The 25,681-nt window shown below is 42.8% G+C and overlaps 1 protein-coding gene across 1 annotated transcript in view; it reads right to left on the reverse strand.

Annotated features, from left to right (window-relative positions):
* The window catches only part of LOC126458045 (dynein axonemal assembly factor 5), a 96,162-nt gene that overhangs the window by 35,362 nt on the left and 35,119 nt on the right, over positions 1-25,681 (reverse strand). The window contains exon 8 of the mRNA XM_050094839.1: positions 705-887. Within this exon, the coding sequence (XP_049950796.1) occupies positions 705-887 (183 nt within the window). The remainder of the gene's footprint in view (positions 1-704; positions 888-25,681) is intronic.

Raw genomic sequence — 25,681 nt, forward strand, 5'->3', positions numbered from 1 at the left:
ACTGCTGTTTTCCATCCATGATTCCACTGTAATAAATGATATTAATCATGCACTATATAGCATATAGGAAAACCAAAAGTACGTAAGAGGATAATGTGTGCATCAGAAATTTGCCCCAATTTCTTGTCAGGCAACTCTGACTTGGTACCTGCTGAGGCACTGAACTGTAGTAGTAGTAGTAGTAGTAGCAGTACCAGCACCAGCAGCAGCAGCAGCACTGACCTATTCTTTATCCCATGTACTGTAAACACAGGACTCTACTTCTAATTACACTGATATACATATTATGAGGCACAAATAATACATTGTTTACATGCTAATAGTTTTGTTTACCACAGAAAACTATGAATGTACTAAATAAATTAGCTGTACCACAAAAAAGAAATGCCAATTACATTTTCTACACACATCAGCTATGATCCTCGTTGTCATCAATCACTTTGACAATATATCCTCCTAACAATGAAGAAATGTAAGAGCATGTAGTAGAAAAAAGGGCAGATATCTTGGGCATAAAAAAAACAGGGCATCACAGTGGATGACCCTGTGAGGAAATTATCCTAAAATGTTTCACAAATGCACAAAGAAAAACTTTCTTCATCAGTTCCACTAGTTTCATTATACATACAGTTGTCAAATAACTCAATATTAATATTTTTGTAATACTGTAATATAAATACACGACCTAAGACTCTCAAAATTACCTTGAAGAAAGGATATTAGAAATAAACCAGCATCCTGGGCTCGTTCCAAGTTCTTCTCTTTCTCCTTGAGGATGTCTGACAAAATGGTGAAGCTCTTCAATCTCATTTCAGCATCATTGTCTGGTTTCATTGTTGCTTTTAATATGGAGAGGATGGTATCTGCATGAAGACCAAACACAGTCCCTGCAATTGAAAAGGAAGTCATGTGATTTAATAAAACACCAATTTTATAAAATTACAAAGAGACAGAATTGTTGACCAACAACGACTATCACGGGGCAAAATTCCAGTACACATTTAAGAGTGAAAATACTACTCCTAAATTTCAGTACTGCTATTTTCTTCCTCACAGAACAAAGAGGGATAGGTTTGGGAAGGAGATGTAGTTCACTCAGACCCCAGGTTGTCAAGGACTCACCAGTGATGAAGCAAGGGGGGGATAAAGATTTTGTAGATCCCTCTCAATCTGGAGGCTGAGCAATATACTCCCCATCTCAACCATTCCAAACATCTTTGATTCTGAGGAAAGAGTTAACTGTCCCAAAAACTACCAGTAGTATTTTCACATTTAAATGTGTCTATCAGCATTACTGGAATTTTACCTCCTGAAGATGTGTGCTAATTCAGTACGCCTCACTGCAATTTTACAGTTTTATCAAATGCATTCTCCCTTTGACAAAATACAAGTTTTGGTTAACATTGTTCTTTCATTCAGAAATCTTACAACTTTGCGATTTTTCTTTTTGTCAGTACACTACACAAGTAAGTTTGTTTCTTGCATTAAAAATTCTTGTGTTATTTAAAAATACAATGCAAAAACATCTGTGTTACATTTTTAATTTTGAGATCCTTTTCATAAATTATCACAGTGTTTAATCTCTTATTATGTGAATTTGTTTTTATGTTTCATGTTAACTATTTTTGATCCTCCAATTTACTGAACATGAAAATAATACATGTTTAATACTAACTATAATACTAACATTAAAATTAGTGATAAAAGCTAGAGATTATTAAGTGTACCTCAAGGAAAGAGACAACACTGGCAAGTTTCATTATGTGAGTAATACATGGTTGTAAGATGAGGACCAACTTTATTAACCCAGTTTGGGAGAAAATAATGATACTATTCAATTGCCATGGCAACATTTTGGATCAAATATATTTCATATTTCCTACTTTCAGCAGATTATTTACCTTTATTCTTCTATAACCCACAGCATTTTCAGGATGGCAGTTTGAGTTCCATCAAACAATTTTCCTGAAATTTCCAGGCTGAATACCAAATTTCCCTGAAGAAATTTTTGTCATATGCAAGAGCAAGATTAACTTTACTAGTTTCAGTGGCCACAAATAAAATTTTTAGACTTGCCTTGTACTTAATAGTGATTATCTCAAATTCAGCTACAGTTGAAAACAACATGTATACTAAACTGATGATTTTACTATTCAAGAAATAGTGTTCAGTTACAACACCTTGTAACACAGTTGCTGCAAGCAAATTTACAAAGGAAATGGCACAGCTAGCCGGGCGGGCAGATAGGGGTAGTTAGGATAAGCTGTGCCACGTACAGTCTAGAAAGGGGCCAGCAAAGCCCAGATGAATGTGGACCCAGGTGTGATGGAGGGTGGGCCAGGGGCTGAAAGAGTGGGACAGAGGAGCCTGGTGCCAGGCACAAGTAGAAAAGCTGCGCACCATGGCCTCCAAGTTTTTGGTCATGCATGTCGCTTTGCAAGGGCTTTCACCTGTAACATACCCAAATGTCCATGATGTAGGAGTTGCAAATTTTGAGGTCATAGGATAGACAGGATGACAACATGGTGAGTATCTGCCTCCATGTCAAGCAGGTGGAACATCGGAGGTGACTGACAAATGGTGCGAGACCCAAGTCCAGGTCTGGAGCTCTGGATCAGCAGACCTCAAAAAATAAGTGGGACCCCATGGAGCACATAGTACATGATATGCTTTAAGACAGGGTCACAGTGTGCGTCTACACTGATGTAAGGAACTGTAATGGGAAACCTGTCCAAGGTGGGCTGTAATTCCATGTCAATGTGGAAACAGATTATCTGTTGGTCAAGTTCCAAGATTACACAAGAGAGGACAGCTGCATCTGTGTGTTGTGTCATGGGCTTACGTTTAATAACATAACTGTAGGAACTGAGGAAAAGTGCATGAGACTGAAGTGATTTTGCCGTCAACTTGGGAAGCTGGAAGTTTGACCCAAAGAGAGCTACCAGTGTTTTGTGGGTCCATAATTAGGTAAATTTGGTCATGTAAAGGTAAATATGAACTTCTTGATGGGAAAGACAATCATCACAGCTTCTTTTTCAACCTGCGAGTATTTATTTTGAATGGGTGTCAGTGTTTTTGACGCAAAGGCAATCAATTGCTCAGTGCCATCACTGTTCCTATGCACCAGCATTGCACCAATAACACAGTGAGAAGCATCAGTGGCCAAATCGAGTGGATGTGGTGAGAAAATGGGTTTAAGGATGGGTGCTGAGTGCAGCAAATGCTTCAGCTGTGTGAAAGTATGCTCACAGGCAGCCGTCCACTTGTACTGAATGCCCTTCTTCCATGATTGGTTGAGTGGGCACATGATGTGGGCTGCTTGTGGGAAAACTTCAAATAATAATTCACCTTTCCCAAAAAAATTTGGCAATTCCTGTAAGTCTTGAGAATGGGGAAAAGAATCAATAGCACATATGTTGTGGTCAGTGAGCTGGACTCCTTCTTTGTTGAACAAATGTCCGAGGTCTTCTACTTGCTCCTGAAAAAACTGTCATTTTTGAAATTGGTTACTTGAGCCGCACATCATGCAATGTAGCAGAGGATACAAAGGTGAAACAGGTGTTCCTGCTGTGTAGCGTATGTGGCAATTGAAGTCATTGAGATTGCAAGTACAAGAAATGATGGATATAGTTAACTGTTCCAGTTACATCTGGAAGATTGATGGAGGTGAAGAGATCACAAAGGGCATGTACTTGTATTTGTATAAGCCAAAAGGCATGGTGATGACCATATGTTGCAATCGCTCATCAGCGGAATCAGCAAATATACATCGACAACGTTTTTCTTACAAAAATATTCACTTCCAACAAGTTTTGCGAGGAGATCCTCTGGACATGGAATGAGCTAGGCATCCATTTGTGCCTGGACATTGATTGTCATTTTAAAGTCTCCTCATACCCGGAAGGAGCCACTGAGTTTCTTGACCACTACCAGGGGTGTGGTTCAAACACTGGTTTTAACAAGTTAAATCACCCAGAGTTCATGGAACTGACTGAGTTTTTAATTAATGGCTATCTGTAAGGAGACGGAACAGAAAGTGCCTGGCAGAAAAGGGGCACTGTAGATGTACATAAGGATATATGAGCCAGAAAATCCATTGTGCACACAAGGCCACGTTCAAATAGAGGTGCGAAGGCGGTGCTGAGGTCATTGAGTTCTTGGAAGGTAATTGTGCCAGAGACAATGTGAACATTGTTGGTGATGGAGACTCCAAACAGTGAGAAGGCATCCGAGCTGAAAATGTTGCTGGGCAAGTGATTGTCGACAACAAACAGTATTATCCACCATGTGACCTTTTTGTAGGAGGCACTGATTGTAAACTGATCCCACAGAGGAATCTGTCACTGTATGTGTCCATTGTATGGCAGGGTGGGGCCAAGACAGGGGAAACCAAATGAGCATACATGTGGAGGTTTACCAAGGAGACTGAGCTCTTGTGTCCACCTAGAAACAGACGTCCTGATCCCGAATTGTTAAGTTGATAACTTGGTACTGTAAGGACCGCCTGGGGGAACAACTGCCTGAAGTTTGGGAAATGCCCCTTAACACATGTGATGAGAGGGATCCCATTGTCACAACAGTTTTTGATAGTTTGGAGATGCCCATCTTTCCAAAACAGGTGCAGCAAACCAAGTGATCTGGACAGCTACAAAACAGTCACAATGTGACACGTGATACCACTGCTGACAATGACAGTGTGTGACTGGATGTCCAGAGGTCATGGACACATCTGAAATTGATGAATCATGATGATACCATCAGTAAAATGACTTATGAGAATTCCATCCCCTAGGTGGTGGCTGGACAATTGTTACTTGGAGCTAGCCATGAGGTGTTCATTTCCTGCTTGCAGGATCTCAAAAGAGCATATGATGTTCAAAACATCATGCAATGCACAGTTGTCCAGTTTAAGGGCTGCAGTATGTACATCCAGAATGGAAGCCAATTGGACCATGATCTCTCAAATCAAAGAAACCACCTGTGAAGTTTCGCATGCCCGGTTCAAACAAGTGAAATCACAATGCCGGCTCAATCCATGCAAGTCCATCATCCATGATCAGTATGACAGTTTGGGTCATTTTTGGTATCAGTGGAACTCAAGACATGAAGCAACCACATGTAACCACTGTGAATAATAATTCGAAAGCAAGGAACACATCTCCTCAAATATGAGTGTGACAGGATTTGAGAATGGACCCAACTTCTTTAGTAAGAGAAATGTCTACAGGAAAGCCCAAGAGAGGAAATGCAACCCCTGGAGAGAGCAATCTCTGGAAAGAGCGAGAGTTGAAATATGGCAAGTCATCAGAAAACAGAAATGTGGCAATGGGCTGTTTCCACCATTGCAAATATGTTTCCCAATCCTCTTTGGCATTGTTAAGTGGTGGAAACATGGGTGGGCACCACTCTGCTTGAGGAGTGAACATTGCCTGTACAGTTGGATACCCCGAACCTTCAAAAGCTGAATTTCCTGATGTAGCTATTCAGTTTGCTGCTGCTGCTGCTGTCATTGGTGTTGAAACTCAAACTTTCAGGGACTGGCCAATCAGTTGATGGCATGGACAGTGAGTCACCAAAAGTAAACACGAAGACAACAGAGGAGGACAAACAACGGTGACGACGTGGTGGAAGAACGAGTCCAACAAATAAACTGAGATCAGAAATCTAAGGCATAGTGAAACTAGAACCAAATAATTATGTGTAGAGAGAGCACTACCACAGTGCAGTGAAATCATGACTGACGGACAGAGTGGCTGTGCTGCTGGCTTTAAATGGCTGCCATGAGTACTGGTAGGCAGACACATTGGGTGTCTCTGTTGAGAAGTGCTGCAGCAGTGACAGCAGGACCTGCAGATTATAGCAGGGCCATCTAACTGTCATCGAGGTCCACGCCATCCACCAGGCTTTCAAGCTCACAGGGCTAGAATACCAGAAATTCCTGGGATTTTTGGAATTTCCTGACTTTTCTGGTAAATTAAGTTTCCCTGAGAAGTTCTGATTTTCCAGAGAAGCTACCACCATTATATTAGAGTGTTGTAGAAAAAAATTTCTCTCCATTACTGTTATATATGTTGTTTTGGTATGTGCCTCATTGACTTATAGATCGAGAAAGTTGACAGTCACAAGCATATTCTCCTCTCTAATGGTTATGGCTGTACCCTAATTAAAGCCTGGAATGCACTTGTTAAGATTCAAAAAGCCTCAGATCAGTTTCAGCCCTTTGCCACCATTACGAAACCTTGTAAAATATGATACTTTATCTCTGAACATGTTGATTATATTCTTACATAGAAGTTAGGTAGTTCCCAACCAAGGAGGTAATGTCTTGAGCAGGTTCTTCATCTGACTAGGCATATCAATCTGAACAAACTCACACTGAAGGCAAGCCTTGCATTAGTCTAACAGCAAAAAATAATCATTTCCACCAAAAGGAGATGGTTAGGAAGTTACCACTGAGTTACTACTTAACACTGGTAAAACAGTGTTTGCTGCAAAATAAATGGCCTTTAGTGACAATGAGAGAAAAAAAAAAGGTTGGAGAAACATGGTGTTCCCATGGCTGTGCACTGGCACCACTGATTACTACTACTACACAACTGATCCACCATTTAGGCACAGCAAAAGTTTTCTGCAAAAAGGGCATCATATTCCTGTTCAGAGTCAGGATTGGAACAAAGCAGAAAATGCACACTATAAGCAATGTTACTGATCATGTAACATAGTGCTAGGGTGGTAAGTACGATTTTCATTTTTGCCATGTTGGGTCACAGCCACTTGTATGATAGGTTTGCAGTGTTTGGCAGGGTGGGAAAGTATGTCGAGTCACTGTCTTAATGATAATCATGATCTGATGATAGTGACTCTAGTAGTAACCTTCCTTCTGCTCACTGCATTATTACAACAGCTTTAATTCAATTCCACAGTCATTTAAAAACATAAACACTGCTTTTGAAGATGGATGTTTCTATAATAGGCTTTCAGGAATCATTGTTACTTCTGCATGACATACTATTAGGCGCACAGTCTTAGGTTGGCATCACCTGATGTCAGACGTAAAAAATTCCTCCTCAAGATGCTCCATAACATGATAATTTCTGCTCTCTTTCTCACCCAAGACTTCCCTGAACTGAGTGAACTCCCTGTTAGCAACAAGCTTTAGATTTTGTGCCTACTGTGCTCAATATTTTGTTACAAGGGTTATTTACCATAATTTTATAATGATTATCAATAGAGACTGGATCATATTCATTATAAAAACCTTGAAAATGCAAGACCAAATAATAAAAAAAACATGATAGTTACTGCATGCATTATATCTCAAAGTCGAACCTGTGAATATCAATTATGAGGAAGAGTGCTGGCCATGGAAAAAATCAGTACATTTAGAACGCTGATATCATTTTCTGAATACTTTCTGGTAGATGTTAGTAAGGGGACCTTTCTGGGACTATTTTCTAAAAATTTGCAAAATGGGGAAGCATACCACATTTCAAGAGTTGTTCCTTCTTTGCTGTTGTTGTCAGTAACAAGCGGATGGGATGCGAGTGAGTCGCAGAAAAACAGTCGATATGTACAGGACCAACTTTGATCTATATCGCATGCAGAGGGGCACACTCAAAAGCTCCATAATATTTTATTTAAAAAACAACATACAATCATGAATTTTTTGATCATCATTAACTTTTAATTAATACTATTGGACCAAAGCATCATTTACAATTTATTTTACATTTTTTTGCTGTTTTAAGCATAACTGACCAAGTACTGTTCCAAATGTTTGGTAGTAAGATTGTGTCTTTGATCTCTCAAAACATTTTTATAAGCAGAAAAGAACCATTCTACATCAACTGAGGTAACTGGGCAGTATTTGAATTTGGGTGCTATGTTGGCACTTATTGTTTCTGGTTAAAGTTCACCCATCCCCTTAATAAAACTATCAATTTGGCACAAGGGTTCAAAGCCTGGGCTATTGTTTAAAATGTTTTCAAACTTATCTTTAAGTCTTCTTGGGAATACCTCCGGCAATGAAGAGTTCACTAGAATAATTTTATTCATTAACTGAATAGATTCATTCAACGCCAAACCTTGAGTTTCAAGCTTTTTAGTACTCGCAGATATATCGGAAAAATAAGTGCTAATCACAGCACTGTCTTTTGTAATACCGGAATCATTAAAAGCTTCCTTGCACTGGAAAACTGCCAAAGCCTCTGTACTATTGAAGTCATTTACTACCCCTCTAATGGTCTCGAAATGTTAATTGTAAAACAACACAGCTTCGATCCACATACCCCAATGAGTTACCACTGGTTTGGGAGGTAAAGGCAATTTGGTAGTTTTTCTTTGTAGATCTTGATGTGAACAAGAGCCTTTAGAAACAGTTTTTTTGTGGGTAAAATCAGCTTATTTACAGTCACAAATGTGGAACGTACTTCTTCAGCAAGGTGATGTACTCCATGAGCAAAGTGTGTCACATGAATCAAATTGGGATAAAATACTTTGAGGGCTTTCCCTGTTGTTGTTGTTGTCTTCAGTCTTGACACTGGTTTGATACAGCTTTCCACGCTACTCTATCCTGTGCAAGCTTCTTCATCTCCCAGTACTTACTGCAACCTACATCCTTCTGAATCTGCTTAGTGTATTCATCTCTTGGTCTCCCTCTACGATTTTTACCCTCCACGCTGCCCTCCAATGGCAAATTTGTGATCCCTTGATGCCTCAGAACATGTCCTACCAACCGAACCCTTCTTCTTGTCAAGTTGTGCCACAAACTCCTCTTCTCCCCAATTCTATTCAATACCTCCTCATTAGTTTCCTGCTAGGGAGCAGCATCTGAAATAAACACAAACACCCTTTCATTTGCAGAACATTCTGGAAATATTTTTCTAATATCCTCATTCACAAATCTGGTGATCATAGAATCACTTACTTTTTCAAGTTCTTTGCTGGCCACTAAATAGCAAGAAGAAGGCCCTTCTTTTAAAGCACCAACAATTAAAATTACAATGTATCAGCCACAAATGTCTGTAGTTTCAATCACTGAAATCCAGATAGTGGTGTCCTTGAGTCCAATGCATATTTCTCACAGAACATATACGTAAATTGTCAGTATGTAATTTTTAGGTACAATGTTGATCCATCTGGTAGATTTTGATTTAAGCAAAATTTGTGCATGAAGGCTTTGAGAATAGGGCTTATAAGTTTGTGAAGACAAATATTGCTTTCAATGGATGCTTCATATAGATCCCTGTGTAACCGACTTTTTTGGTTACCTTTGGACACATCCCTGCTATTGCAACTTGCTGTTGTCAGAAGTTGTTGTCTTGGTCCTTTCTTCTGCATATGAAGACTTGACTCAACAATATAGAACAATTCTGTCATATGTAAATGTTCCAGGATGGTCAGCTATCCACGAACCGAGATTTCTTTTTTCGGGCGACATGGCGCACAACCTGTTACACAATACAGTTTTAAACATGTTCAACTGTGTACAAGTAAATAGGAAGCTAAACAGAAACAATGGACATGGGACTAAAAGTTTGTGTAGTTTAATTTAATTGTTGCCGACATGTACGGTATGACAACGGAGGAGATTAACCAGGGTTGCAAGCGCAGGAGAATTAACATATGGTCAGGTGACTGGGTGTCACTTGTGTCATACGTCTGTACACGAGTTTTCCACACTCCTACACATCCTTAGGTCCACTGGTTCTGATGTGATAGTGAAGTGGAAACATGAAGGGACACATACAGCACAAAAGCATACAGGCCAACCTCGTCTGTTGACTGACAGAGACCGCCGACTGTTGAAGAGGGTCATAATGTGTAATAGGCAGACATCTGTCCAGACCATCACACAGGAATTCCAAACTGCATCAGGATCCACTGCAAGTAGTATGTCAGTTTGGCAGTAGGTGAGAAAACTTGGATTTCGTGACCGCGCGGTTGCTCATGGGCCACACATAATGTCAAACAATGTCTCGCTTGGTGTAAGAAGCATAAACATTGGACTATTGAACAGTGGAAAAATATTGCGTGGAGTGATGAATCACAGTACACAATGTGGCAATCCGATGGCAAGGCGTGGCTATGGCAAATGGCCGGTGAATGACATCTGCCAGTGTGTGTAGTGCCAACAGTAAAATTCGGAGGTCGTGGTGTTATGGTGTGGCCATGTTTTTCATGGAGGTGGCTTGCACCCCTTGTTGTTTTGCATGGCACTATCACAGCACAGGCCTACATTGATGTTTTAAGCATCTTCTTGCTTCCCACTGTTTAAGAGCAATTTGGGGATGGTGATTACATTTTTCAACATGATCGAGCACCTGTTCATAATGCACGGCCTGTGGCGGAGTGGTAACACAACAATAACATCCCTGTAATTGACTGGCCTGTACAGAGTTATGACCTCAATCCTATAGAACATCTTTGGGATGTTTTGGAATGCTGACTTCGTGCCAGGCCTCACCGACATCGATGCCTCTTCTCAGTGCAGCACTCCACGAAGAATGGGCTGCCATTCCCCAAGAAACCTTCCAGCACCTGATTGAACACATGCCCACGGGAGTGGAAGCTGTCATCAAGGCTAAGGGTGGGCCAACACCGTATTGCAGGTCTATTACCAATGAAGGGCACCACAAACTTCTAAGTTATTTTCAGCCAGGTATCCGGATACTTTTGATCACATAGTGTATCTGTATGAGATCAGAAATGTCTTTGATATTGTAATATTTCATTTGTGTAAGTACCTGCATCTGGGTTTCATGCTGGATTCCCATTTATGTTCGATGCCAAGGTGTTATTCCAGAACATGGAGAGCCCTGGCAATTCTGTTTGTGTGAAAGGGGGAATTTAAAGTAGACTGTGGCAGCAGTGAGAATTTGGATCGATGGGGGAGGCATGCTAGGCTAATCCGTGCAATTGTGTGAGCTGCCATGCCAAGGTGGCTTAGTGGTTAACGCAGCTGCCTAGTAAACACAAGACCTGGGTTCGATTCCTGGACTTAGTACAAATTTTTACTCACCGCTTCAGTCTATATGTATAATACCAGAGAGATAAATATTTGTGTTGATCCATTAGCCTTCCAGAGTGATGAGATCACCCACGGAATGCCACAAAAACATTTCCCACACCATAGAGCTCCATCCTCTGACCCGGACCTTCCCAATGACTGTTGCAGGGTGTTTGCTTCCAGATGTTTCTCACTCTACACTCCAATGACCATATCAAAAGGCCACCTGCCACCAATCAGTAGAAGTCCAGTGGTGGCACTGGCATACACATTCCAGCCATCATCACTGATGAATAGCAGTCAGCATGGGTGCACGAACCAGGTGCCTGCTGGGGAGACCCATATGAAGCAATGTGTGCTGAACGGTTGTTGAGGAGACACTGTTGGTAGCCCCTTGGTTCATCTGGGCAGTTGGTTGCTCCACAGTTGTACATCTATTCGCCCTTACACAGGCTTGCCGCTATCTTCATCCATCATCTGTGGCCCATGGTGCACCACAGTTGCCTCAGTGCCTGTTGTGGATAGTCCCACTTTGGCATGCATGGTGTACATTAAGCACGGCAGCACGCAAACAGTTAACAAACTAAACCTTCCAGAAATGCATCCACCTGTAGCCCGAAAGGCAATAATGCTGCCCTTTTGGATGTCAGATGAATAGCTCCATTGCCACAGTGCGACAATGACAGCACTGCTTTCCCCATCCCCCCTCCACATGCTTTATATACCCTCCACTGCTAGTGCTGCCACCTGCTGTTTGTCAGTGGTCATTGCACGTTAACATCGAATATAGGTGGTGATCACCTGAATGTGACTGGAGGGGTAGCTTGTATGTGTGCATTCAACAGTATGTGCCTAGAAGACTCATGGATGGATCCCCAACATGACATAACTCAGTTTTTTAGAACCTAACTGTGGTTTACATGTCAAATGCTTTCATCAGACCTAAAAATATACCCGCAATCTGCGTCCTCTGGTCCAGCAGAACAGTAAGATTCATGGAAGAACTGTGTAATTCATTTCACATCTAGCTTTTCTTCAAGTGAATGGGACTCGTGCACATCCAAACTACATCTCTGGACACTGGTCTGAAGGACATTTATTCTAAAAAAGTCTCATGGTTGTAGTCCAAAGCAACTGGACCCCCTCCTACCCATGTGCCACAGTTAACTTATATTGGAGACTAGCTTGTCCTTCTCCATTCTATTTGTGTGCAATCCATGGCTTTTACGTTCATCATGGTTCATTCCACTTCAGTCTAGCAAATGTACTTAGTTTAACTTTTCACACAGTTATTTAGCTCAGAGTTGAAGTCTTGAATTTCTTTATTTTCAAATGACCACTGTGGCACTGGCACTCTTGTTATGACGATATTCATATGAAATAGCTTTGGCAATAAGTATTGAAAACATATCACAGGGCTGTCTTGCTTTCATTTTTATACATGCCATTGACATTTCCCCTAGTCAAATGGTCATCTCTTTTTACATGACTGTCTCAGTTGAAATATTCCCCACCACTGCATTTAAAGCAGTACAAAAACAGAATGGCTTCGAATGTACATTTTTATGAAAGAGAGTGGACAGGCTTTTCCAGGACTGCTGGCATGCGGAAGGAGCCCTTTGGTGCATTTTGGCATCAGAAATTTCTTTTTTGATTCTTAATCAGAAGTACTTAGACACAGTGCTTGCTTGCTTGTATTGTTCAGCAAACACCATAGTTCCTGATATTTCTTCAGAAGTTCTTGATATTTTATATTGATTGTTACTAAACCATCTGTTAGCACCCCCCCCCCCCCCCGCCCCCCCTTTTTCCATCTCTTTAGCACTTATGCCAAGTCCAGTCATGTTCATATTACACGTACCACATCAAATAAAGACTGATGCCCAGCCACCGCCCTTTCAATTTCAGTGGTGTTAAGAGAGAGCTCGCTGGAGAGCAAGGAGGTGTCTGTTGTGTTTTCTGGTTAAAGCTGGTTCTGCTTCAGTGCTGTGTGTTGGGTAGGAGGCGGCCAGTTGAGGGTGAACAACCAATCTGTTGGCATGATAGATACACTGGCATGACAGACACACTGGACCTACACCTGGAATTATCGTCTGAGTTGCAATTTCATTTGACAGCAGTCACACTCTCATGATTATCCCAAGCACCCTGATTGCAAACCTGCACGTCAATCTGGTGATTCAACCAGTTGTGCTGCCATTTATTAACAGCAGTCCAGGGGTGTTTTCCAACAGGATAACACTTGCCACATATCGCTGTTGTAATCGAACTGCTCTACAGAGTGTCAACATGTTGCCTTGGTCTGCTCAATCACAAGATCTGTCTCCAATCGAGCACATACAGAACATCATCGGACAACAACTGCAGTGTCATCCACATGCAGCATTAACTATCCCTGTACTGACCAACTGCAACAAGCATGAAACTCCATCCACAAACTGATGTCTGGAATCTGTACAGCGCAATTCATGTATGTTTGCATTCAACATTTTGGTGATTACACCAATTACTGTACCAGCATTTCACATTTGCAATGGTTTATCTCACATTTATGTAACCTGTGATCTTGGCAATGTTAATCACATAAATGTGTTATGAGACAAATGTATTCACGAAATTTCATTACTCTCCATTAATTATTTTTTGTTGCTGTGATATTTTTTCTGTCAGTCAATTTTGGCTTAATTTTATATATATAATTATGGTACCAACACTTTCAGTCAACATGCAGGATACATCTTTTCATTCATTTTACATACATCGCTTTTTAAAGAAATTGTGAAGACATTACATAAATAAGATCCACTTGGCAACATCTTGCAGAGTTGCCGTGAAGCTGTCAAAAATTTGGGAGCATTGTTTGACCCTTGCCTTATGTTCAAAGTTGACTGCATGGACACAAACATTAAAGCATGTGGCCAGAATGAGACCAACTGCAAACTTAATTAAAAGGACACAGTGAGTTGAGAGAGCCATCACTGATTCCCACTAATAGTAAGATATCTGTGTTAGTGATGCTGGCACAGCTCAATGCCTGTTTCAATGAAAACAGTTTCCTCGCGGAAACCCAATGTCGATTTCAAAAAGATCTCAACTCCCCACCAGCTGTTACAGAATGTTTGCACAATGTCTGCACCTACCTATATGAAGAAAAGAATGCCATGGGCATATTGTTATTCGAAAGGTAGTTTGGTTGATTTGGGGGAAGTGACCAAACAGCGAGGCCATCAATCCCATCAGATTAGGGAAGCACTGGGAAGGATGTCGGCCATGCCCTTTCAAAGGAACCATCCCAGCATTTGGCTGAAATGATTTAGTGAAATCACAGAAAACCTAAATTAGGATGGCCGGATATGAGTTTGAACCATCGTCCTCTAGGGTGTGAGTCCAGCTCTTGCTCAGTCGACGTATTTTTAGATCTTGGTTTAGTACCTACTTCTCTTGCAGCCACCAAGGGCATACAATACTATGCACACATCTCTTGGACTCCTGTCCACATACCTAGAAAGCTATAAACAATGCATAAACATAAATTATCAAAACAGGGTGACAAAAGTCAATATTGCATCTATGAGAAACTGTAATGCAGGGTGTGCCACAGGGATCGATACTGGGACTATTTCTTTTTCTCATGTATGTAAATCGGGTGGTGGTGTTTTTATTGTCATTGTTGTCATTATCTTCGGTCCAAAAACTGCTCCATGTACAGATTATATAACACTGGGCACAGGCTACAAATCTGTCTCACTCCCTTCTCAACCACTGCTTCCCTTTCATTCCCCTAGACTCTTATAACTGTTGAAACTTCCTGGCAGATTAAAACTGTGTGCCCGACCGAGACTCGAACTCGGGACCTTTGGCTTTCGCGGGCAAGTGCTCTACCATCTGAGCTACCGAAGCACGACTCACGCCCGGTACTCACAGCTTTACTTCTACCAGTACCTCGTCTCCTACCTTCCAAACTTACTGTTGTCCGGTTTCTATAGAAGTTGTAAATAACATTTGCTCCCTCTATTTTACCACTGCTACCTTCAGAAATTTAAAGCTTTCGAAATGTGGTGCTACAGAAGAATGCTGAGGATTAGATGGGTAGATCACATAACTAATGAGGAGGTATTGACTAGAATTGGGGAGAAGAGAAATTTGTGGCACAACTTGATTAGAAGAAGGGATCAGTTGGTAGGACATATTTTGAGGCATCAAGGGATCACCAATTTAGTATTGGAGGGCAGCGCGGAGGGTAAAAATCGTAGAGGGAGATCAAGAGATGAATACACTAAGCAGATTCAGAAGGATGTAGGTTGCAGTAGGTACTGGGAGATGAAGAAGATTGCACAGGGTAGAGTAGCATGGAGAGCTGCATCAAACCAGTCTCTGGACTGAAGACCACAACAACAACAACATTCTAGTTAATATTGTCAGAAGCCTTCCCAAATCTACAAATACTATAGATTTGTCCTTCCTTAACCTATCTTCTAAAATACATCATAAGGCCAGTATTGCCTCGCGTGTTCTAACATTTCTCTGAAACCCAAACTGACCATCCCTGAGGTAAGCTTCTACTGGTTTTTCATTCTTCTGTAAATAACTTGTGTAAGTATTTTGCAAGTATGAATTATTAAACTGATAATTTATACCTGTCAGCACCTGATTTCTTGCAATTGGAATTGTTATATTGTTCCTGAAGTAAGAGGGTATTTCCCCTGTCTCATATACACTCCTGGAAATTGAAATAAGAACACCATGAATTCATTGTCCCAGGAAGGGGAAACTTTATTGACACATTCCTGGGGTCAGATACATCACATGATCACACTGACAGAACCACAGGCACATAGACACAGGCAACAGAGCATGCACAATGTCGGCACTAGTACAGTGTATATCCACCTTTCGCAGCAATGCAGGCTGCTATTCTCCCATGGAGACGATCGTAGAGATGCTGGATGTAGTCCTGTGGAACGGCTTGCCATGCCATTTCCACCTGGCGCCTCAGTTGGACCAGCGTTCGTGCTGGACGTGCAGACCGCGTGAGACGACGCTTCATCCAGTCCCAAACATGCTCAATGGGGGACAGATCCGGAGATCTTGCTGGCCAGGGTAGTTGACTTACACCTTCTAGAGCACGTTGGGTGGCACGGGATACATGCGGACGTGCATTGTCCTGTTGGAACAGCAAGTTCCCTTGCCGGTCTAGGAATGGTAAAACGATGGGTTCGATGACGGTTTGGATGTACCGTGCACTATTCAATGTCCCCTCGACGATCACCAGTGGTGTACGGCCAGTGTAGGAGATCGCTCCCCACACCATGATTCCGGGTGTTGGCCCTGTGTGCCTCGGTCGTATGCAGTCCTGATTGTGGCGCTCACCTGCACGGCGCCAAACACGCATACGACCATCATTGGCACCAAGGCAGAAGCGACTCTCATCGCTGAAGACGACACGTCTCCATTCGTCCCTCCATTCACGCCTGTCGCGACACCACTGGAGGCGGGCTGCACGATGTTGGGGCGTGAGCGAAAGACGGCCTAACGGTGTGCGGGACCGTAGCCCAGCTTCATGGAGACGGTTGCGAATGGTCCTCGCCGATACCCCAGGAGCAACAGTGTCCCTAATTTGCTGGGAAGTGGCGGTGCGGTCCCCTACGGCACTGCGTAGGATCCTACGGTCTTGGCGTGCATCCGTGCGTCGCTGCGGTCCGGTCCCAGGTCGACGGGCACGTGCACCTTCCGCCGACCACTGGCGACAACATCGATGTACTGTGGAGACCTCACGCCCCACGTGTTGAGCAATTCGGCAGTACGTCCACCCGGCCTCCCGCATGCCCACTATACGCCCTCGCTCAAAGTTCGTCAACTGCACATACGGTTCACGTCCACGCTGTCGCGGCATGCTACCAGTGTTAAAGACTGCGATGGAGCTCCGAATGCCACGGCAAACTGGCTGCCACTGACGGCGGCGGTGCACAAATGCTGCGCAGCTAGCGCCATTCGACGGCCAACACCGCGGTTCCTGGTGTGTCCGCTGTGCCGTGCGTGTGATCATTGCTTGTACAGCCCTCTCGCAGTGTCCGGAGCAAGTATGGTGGGTCTGACACACCGGTGTCAATGTGTTCCTTTTTCCATTTCCAGGAGTGTATTTTGCACACTACATGTAATTATTTAGTCACTGCTGGCTCAGCCATAGATACCAGCAGTTCTGAGGGAATGTCATCTACTTCAGGGTCCTTGTTTCATCTTAAGTCTTTCTGCGCTCTATCCAATTCTTCTCACCGTATATCTCCCATCTTATCTTCATCTACTTCCTCTTTTCTTACTACAATTTCTCTTCTATAGCCCCTCTCAATATTCCTTCCACCTTTCAGCTTTCCTTTTTTGCTTAGTATTGTTTACCATGTAAGCTCTTGATATTCATAAAGCTGCCTCTCTTTTCTCCAATGGCCTCTTTAACCTGCCTGTAGCCAAAATCTATCTTTCCCCTAGTTATATATGTTTCTCAAGACTTACATTTGTCCTCTAGCCAATCTTGCTTAGCTATTCTGGACTTCCTGTCAATCTTATTTTTTAGACATTTGTATTCCCTTTCCCCTGCTTCATTTGCTGCATTTTTATATTTTCTCCTTTCAGCAGTTAAATTCAAATCCTAGGCCTTGTCTCTGGGAGAAGAGGGGGAAGGGAGGGAAGACAGGAAGGAGGATGGATGGACACATACATACATACACACACACACACACACACACACACACACACACACACACACACAGAGAGAGAGAGAGAGAGAGAGAGAGAGAGAGAGAGAGAGAGAGAGAGAGGAGAAGGGGGGGGGGGGATGAACATTTTTTAGTTTAATAACCTTGTTAGATTCACAACAATTATGTAAACACATAAGAGAAAGACATGAAATGAACATCTAGTTACAACGATGTGTCAATGTTTCATAAACGAAGTGACAGTGCGACCTCTAACCTATGACCAGATGAGAGGAAATGCAGAATTCGACTGAAAAAAACAAGTAACTGTAAGTAATAAAATATTAATATAACAATTGTGATGTAAACTGTTTTCATCTACAAGTACCACTTATAAAAACTATAATGTATTATCCCATATTAAATTCACCTTAGATACCTTAATTTAAAATATAAAGTACATCTGGAATACAAATGAACATAGACTGCAGCAAGGGAAAGGAGTTTTCCTTTATAAAACTAATATTTGTAATGATGTTTGTTGTGGATAATGACCACACAAACAAAGACTTCTAACTTTTCACTTGCAACGGAGAATGCAAATAAAGAATGAGAAGAGGAAGGATGTATGTATATACAGTATAATCTGTTATGACTATTGATGAGGTAATCTCCAGTGGAAATCTTTTACTGGTGCTGATGTAAGGTGACTGGATTTCCTAACTGCAGCATGAACTACAGCCATACATATTTTACTGGTAAAAGGGCACCTGAATGGCCAAAAGTCTATAGGTATTACAAAAGAATAATACATATTTCTGATTTGTTTTTTTTTTCACTAACCTGTGCAGCAGGATTACAATCTCTTGCAAGAGCCAATGTCTTTAGTGGACAGAAACCTGACATGTGTTATCTGGTATTGAGTTCCAAAATAAACCACACGGAGCAAAAGCTTGCATTGATACCTGTTCCAGAATGAAGACACTTGACCACAGTAACATGATAGCACTAAAGCAAAGGCTACCAATATATACTGTTCACTATGAAAAATTTTTGTTACAGTGTGTGTGTGTGTGTGTGTGTGTGTGTGTGTGTGTGTGTGTGAGAGAGAGAGAGAGAGAGAGAGAGAGAGAGAGAGAGTAGCTGGGGGATGGAGGTGCTGCTGTGGAGGGAGGTGCTGTCACCCTTGCTAGAGTCTGCAAAGTATAGCCAAATATTTGCGGTAATAGGAAAATGGGTGAGGGGCAAAAGAAAACGGGGCAAAAGTGAAATACAACCATGTGTTGGAGAAATAACGAAAAGAGGTGTTTTTCATTTTGTTATTCAAAACTAATGGAAATTTTACAAACAGTGGGGGTGGGGTTAGTTTGGCAGTGATAAGGCATTCCACAGAAGAAACTCATTGCTCTCCCAATCAGTAAGTTAATAAATTAAAATAATGTACGGGAGAAATAATCATGTGGAATGATATGCACATATATGTGAAATTTTACTACAGTAAGTTCGGTGAAACCAGTGTCGTGATCAGTGGTAGATCACGAGATATTTCAATTTTAATTAAGCACTGAAATTAGACTTCTTGGGACCATGTGAAGGCCAGTAACTACCATTTTTGTGTTGGTAGGGCTGCAGTGCAGCCAAGGACATCATGTCATCGTGGCAGACTTGAGACCATGTTTACGGAAAGTTTCAGGTGGCTGGTGTAAGGATATGAAAAGGCACAAACTAAAAGTATGGGGGCAATTTCTGAGGGCAGACACTCCTTGGCAACCAGCAAAAGGTTGAGTCCATGGAATGGACGGCTGCAGAAAGAAAAAACAGCTCATTAGAAAAACCCATTTTATAAGGATGGGAATGAAGTGAGAATTATTTCCTGTAGTGTTCCTAAAGAGTTTCCACTGGAGGAACCAATGTAAGACATTACAATTTTGACAGAAAAATAATTGACAAGTGGCTTGTCTGACTTCACAGCACAGTCAAGTTATAAGTAGGATCGACAGACCACTGTGTGGGGGACAAAGTGTCGGGACTTGACTGAGGCATTTATGAGAATATTAGCAACTGTTACCATTAGCAAAATTCGTGTAAATCTAACATACGTTTTTCTAACAGGATGTAATTTTCGTTTTGTAACAGTTAACCAATGTGTGTGATGCTTTTGTGACAAAACCATTCTGAATATTATTGATAAAAGTTATTATCAATTTCATTTACAAATATGTAGTTGCAGTTCAGATTAATTGGTATGACGTAAGAACATATACACTGACGTGACAAGAGTCACGGGATAGCAATAAGCAGTCATATACATAGGGCGGCAATTTTGCGTGTGGAAGGTATAAATATGGAGTACATTGGCAGAACTGTCATTTGTACTCAGATTATTCGTGTGAAATGGTTCCAGACATGTTTATGGCTGCAAGATGAGAATAACACAGTTTGAACGCAGAATGGTTGTTGCAGCTAGACGCATGGGAAATTCCATTTCAGATATCGTTAGGTAATTCAATATTCGAGAGCTAGTGTCGAGTGACCTGAGAATACCGCATTTCAGGCATTACCTCTCACCATGGACAATGCAGTTGCCGATGGCTTTACTTGACGGCTGAAAGCAGTGGCGTTTGCATAGAGTTGTCAGTGCTCACAGACAAGCAAAACTGCGTGAAGTAGTCGAGGAAATCGATATGGACATATGACGAATGGATCCGTTAGGACAGCATGGCAAAATCTGGCATTAATGGGCTATGGAAGCAGATATTAGATGGCAGTCCACCTTAGTTACATTGTATGCTTTATATTCGTCATTTTAGGTTAAATACATTTCAATGTATACAGTCACTTAGGAGGTGATTTTAACTTACGTTTTGAAGTATAATTTTCTGGTGGCAATATCTACAGAGTTGGATAGAGTAGTTTAACTGAACACAGCTCATGATGCTTCATACATCATCATCCAACCGTCAGTATGTGGGATGAAGTTAATTATTCACCTCAGCTCAGTACAGCCGATAGATACACATAAAACAGAACTGAAAATTTACATTCCTAGCTTTCGGAACTTTGTTCCTTCATCAGGGAGGAGAGAGGGGAAAAAAGGGAAGAAGGGAAAGTGGATTCAGTTACTCACAACCCAGGTTATGAAGCAACAGGGAAAGGTAAACAGGGAGGGTAGCAAGGATGGAGGCATGGTTGTCAGAGGGAAGCCAAAGATATTCTACTGTAAGTACTGTGCCAGCTTCAAACCAAAGAGGATGCATACAGAAGTAAAGAGGTATATAGTATAAAGATAAACACAACTATGTAGGATGAAAAGATGCGTGAATGGCTAAAGAGGAAAGGGAAAGAGGAGAAGACTGAAGAGTGAATGGGAGTGAGGTTGTTTAATGTAGGTTCAGTCCAGGGGGATGGCGGGATGAAAGGATGTGTTGGAGTGCAAGTTCCCATCTCCGCAGTTCAGAGGGACTGGTGTTGGGTGGGAGAAGCCAAATGGCACATACGGTGTAGCAGGTTCCTAGGTCCCTAGAATTATGCTGGAGGGCATGCTCCGCTACTGGGTATTGGGCATCTCCTAGGCGGACAGTTCGTCTGTGTCCGTTCATGCGCTCAGCCAGTTTGGTTGTTGTCATGCCGATGTAAAAGGCTGTGCAGTGCAGGCATGTCAGTTGATAAATGACATGTGTAGTTTCACACGTAGCCCTGCCTTGAATTGTCTATGTTTTACCAGTAGCGGGGCTGGAGTAGGTGGTTGTGGGGGGATGCATGGGGCAGGTTTTGCAGTGGGGTCGGTTACAGGGGTAGGAACCGCTGGGTAGAGAAGGTAGTCTGGGAATATTGTAGGGTTTAACAAGGATGTTACGGAGGTTAGGGGGGCGACGAAAGGCAACTCTGGGTGGTCTGGGGAGAATTTTGTCAAGGGATGATCTCATTTCAGGGGTTGACTTGAGAAAGTCATATCCCTGGCGGAGCAATTTGTTGATGTTTTTGAGGCCAGGATAATATTGGGTGACAAGGGGGATGCTTCTGTGTGGTCTGGGGGTAGGAACATTGTTGTTGGACGGGGAGGAATGTATTGCTCGGGAAATCTGTTTGTGGACAAGGTCTGCAGGATAGTTGCGAGAGAGGAAAGCACTGGTACCCTAATCCTATAACACATTATTTACATTCATTCCGAAAACATGCATTCACCGTAGCCAAACTGCAACCCCACATACTTTTCCTCCAGTCCTGCTTAACCTTTGGAATTACCCCTAAAGGGCTCACCTTAAAAGTTCCCATCTCCGGGTGCAATTCCTCCTTCCACCAGTCTCTCCTGGACTTCCAGAACCTTCAATCCTTAGCCCTTACCCAACTTGTCCTGAATCTCTACACTACTTCATGTAACCACCACTCCCAACAGCTCCTATCTCTCTTCAAAGTCCTCCATCTCTCAAACCCTTGCTCAGAGAACACACTGAGGAACATCATCCTAGAAGCCAGCTGCAAACTTGAGTTCCATGCCACACACCACCTGAAAAAACTATCCACAGTGCTAGTGCAACACCTAAGAAGTGGGGTCCCTCTCCCTATCCCTCACAAACACCAACCACAACAGAACCTTCAACAAACCCCCCTCATAGCCAACAAACCTAGCCTAGCCACCCTACTCAATCTCCCCATCCCAGCACATACCCCACACAGACCAAATCTCAACTATAACCACAGTCAAATGCCACATATCACCAGTCCCAATTCAGTCCTAAACCTCTCATCCAGATCCCTCTCTCCTCCAGAGACATCTGTTCTATCAAAAAGCTTAACCTTTAGCCCCACACCTAAATTCAACCACATTGCCCTGGTTAAATATCTCCTCTCATTCACCCGGAACCTCAACTGGAAATATCACTTCACTACCCAAACACAGCCCCCAAGTACTAGACCCAGTGTTGAACCCTGTCTAGAACAGTTCCGACTGCCTTCTCAAAGGGATCCTCCTCCCCTTCCCCAAAACCATCCCTTGCAGACATTTCAGGAATTCCTCACATCCAGTGTTGCCTCCCAGTCCTTCTTGAAGAACATCCCGACAACCTCCAACATCACCCCAGCTGAATCCCGTGCCATTAAGGAGCTGAAAATAGACCGCTCTATTGTCATCCTCCCGGTGGATAAAGGCTCCACAACTGTCGTACTTGACCGTGTGGAGTATGTGGCAGAAGGACTGCGTCAACTCTCTGACACCTCAACCTACAAAGCTGTTACCCAGGATCCCATTCCCTCCATCCAGACTGAGCTGCAAAAAATCCTAAAAATCCAAGGTCCCTCACAAGGCCTCACAACGGCTTCCATAGACTTACTCACTCCACCTGAGCCACGTACCCCTACCTTCTACCTATTACCCAAAATCCACAAAGAGAACCATCCTGGCCGTCCCATTGTAGCAGGCTTCAAATCCCCAACCGAACGTATCTCAGCTCTGGTAGACCAGCACCTACAACCTATCACCCGCAGACTCCCATCCTACATCAAAGACACAAACCACTTCCTAGAACGCCTCAAATCCATTCCCACTCCTCTCCCACCTGAAACCTTTCTTGTCACCATAGATGCTACATCCCTTTACACAAACATCCCACATACCCATGGTCTCTCTGCCCTTGAGCACTACCTCTCCCAACGCCCACTCGAAGATCTTCCAAAAACCTCGTTCCTTATCACACTTACCAACTTCATCCTCACCCACAATTACTTCACTTTTGAAGGCCAGACCTACAAACAAATCAGGGGAACGGCCATGGGAACCAGGATGGCTCCCTCCTATGCCAACCTCTTCATGGGCCGCATGGAGGAGGCTTTCCTGAAGACCCAACAGCTGCTTCCCCTGGCCTGGTATAGGTTTATAGATGACATCTTTGTGGTCTGGACTCATGGTGAAGAAACACTCCTTAATTTCCTCCATAACCTCAACTCCTTTTCGAATCTGAATTTCACCTGGTCCTTCTCCAAAACCCAAGCCACCTTCCTGGATGTTGACCTTCATCTTGTTGAAGCTCACATCCACACCTCTGTCCATATCAAACCCACAAACAAACAACAGTACCTTCACTTTGATAGTTGCCATCCTTTCCACATCAAACGCTCCCTTCCCTACAGCCTAGGTATTCGTGGCAAACGTATCTGCTCCAGTGACGAATCCCTCAACAACTACACCAATAACCTGACCAGTGCTTTCCTCTCCCGCAACTATCCTGCAGACCTTGTCCACAAACAGATTTCCCGAGCAATACATTCCTCCCCGTCCAACAACAATGTTCCTACCCCCAGACCACACAGAAGCATCCCCCTTGTCACCCAATATTATCCTGGCCTTGAAAACATCAACAAATTACTCCGCCAGGGATATGACTTTCTCAAGTCAACCCCTGAAATGAGATCATCCCTTGACAAAATTCTCCCCACACCACCCAGAGTTGCCTTTCGTCGCCCCCCTAACCTCCGTAACATCCTCGTTAAACCCTACAATATTCCCAGACTACCTTCTCTACCCAGCGGTTCCTACCCCTGTAACCGACCCCACTGCAAAACCTGCCCCATGCATCCCCCCCACAACCACCTACTCCAGCCCCGCTACTGGTAAAACATAGACAATTCAAGGCAGGGCTACGTGTGAAACTACACATGTCATTTATCAACTGACATGCCTGCACTGCACAGCCTTTTACATCGGCATGACAACAACCAAACTGGCTGAGCGCATGAACGGACACAGACGAACTGTCCGCCTAGGAGATGCCCAATACCCAGTAGCAGAGCATGCCCTCCAGCATAATTCTAGGGACCTAGGAACCTGCTACACCGTATGTGCCATTTGGCTTCTCCCACCCAACACCAGTCCCTCTGAACTGCGGAGATGGGAACTTGCACTCCAACACATCCTTTCATCCCGCCATCCCCCTGGACTGAACCTACATTAAACAACCTCACTCCCATTCACTCTTCAGTCTTCTCCTCTTTCCCTTTCCTCTTTAGCCATTCACGCATCTTTTCATCCTACATAGTTGTGTTTATCTTTATACTATATACCTCTTTACTTCTGTATGCATCCTCTTTGGTTTGAAGCTGGCACAGTACTTACAGTAGAATATCTTTGGCTTCCCTCTGACAACCATGCCTCCATCCTTGCTACCCTCCCTGTTTACCTTTCCCTGTTGCTTCATAACCTGGGTTGTGAGTAGCTGAATCCACTTTCCCTTCTTCCCTTTTTTCCCCTCTCTCCTCCCTGATGAAGGAACAAAGTTCCGAAAGCTAGGAATGTAAATTTTCAGTTCTGTTTTATGTGTATCTATCGGCTGTACTGAGCTGAGGTAAGTACTGGCCAGCCCCTCTATCTCTTTGTTAATATTTGTTTCACATCTTATATGAGATTTTCCACTAATCATTTAGAAGTTAATTATTCAGTTGTCTATTGGCCTGTGGGCTAGGGATGATATGGAGGTTGGTCGGTACTGTTGGGCCTCCATGGCCTGTTCAGACAGAGTTTAGTTTAGTTTGGTTCTGGCCAGTGTTGCAATAGATCGTTGATGATGGGTGTTAGGGTGAGACTGGACAGGTGAGCGTAGTTTGTGTCCTGGAGAAATTGTGTGTCTTACAGCTGGCAGATTCCAAAAGTATATTTGCAGTTTAAGTCCTGTGTGGAAGAGCAGTAAAATGATGATAATCTTTTGTGTAAGTAGATAAAATTTGGTAGGGCAGAAATGTTGCATCAATTGGCATTAGTTTCAGTCTCACAAGGTCCTTGAATTCTGGTAAATGTTATCATCTACTTTCATAAATGCTGTAAATTCTGTGTGCCACCTTAACTGGAGGACAAAGGAGCTTGATGATATAGATGACTTTACCAGATTAGTCTGTACTTTCTGTAATGGTGTACCAACCCCTTTCTGAATGTCTCCATAGTTGTGCAAGGTTCATTTAGGTGCACAGATGAGAACACAGTGTAGCCAAAACTACA

Source organism: Schistocerca serialis, chromosome 2 (assembly GCF_023864345.2).
Source record: "Schistocerca serialis cubense isolate TAMUIC-IGC-003099 chromosome 2, iqSchSeri2.2, whole genome shotgun sequence".
NCBI classification, from domain to species: Eukaryota; Metazoa; Arthropoda; class Insecta; order Orthoptera; family Acrididae; genus Schistocerca; species Schistocerca serialis.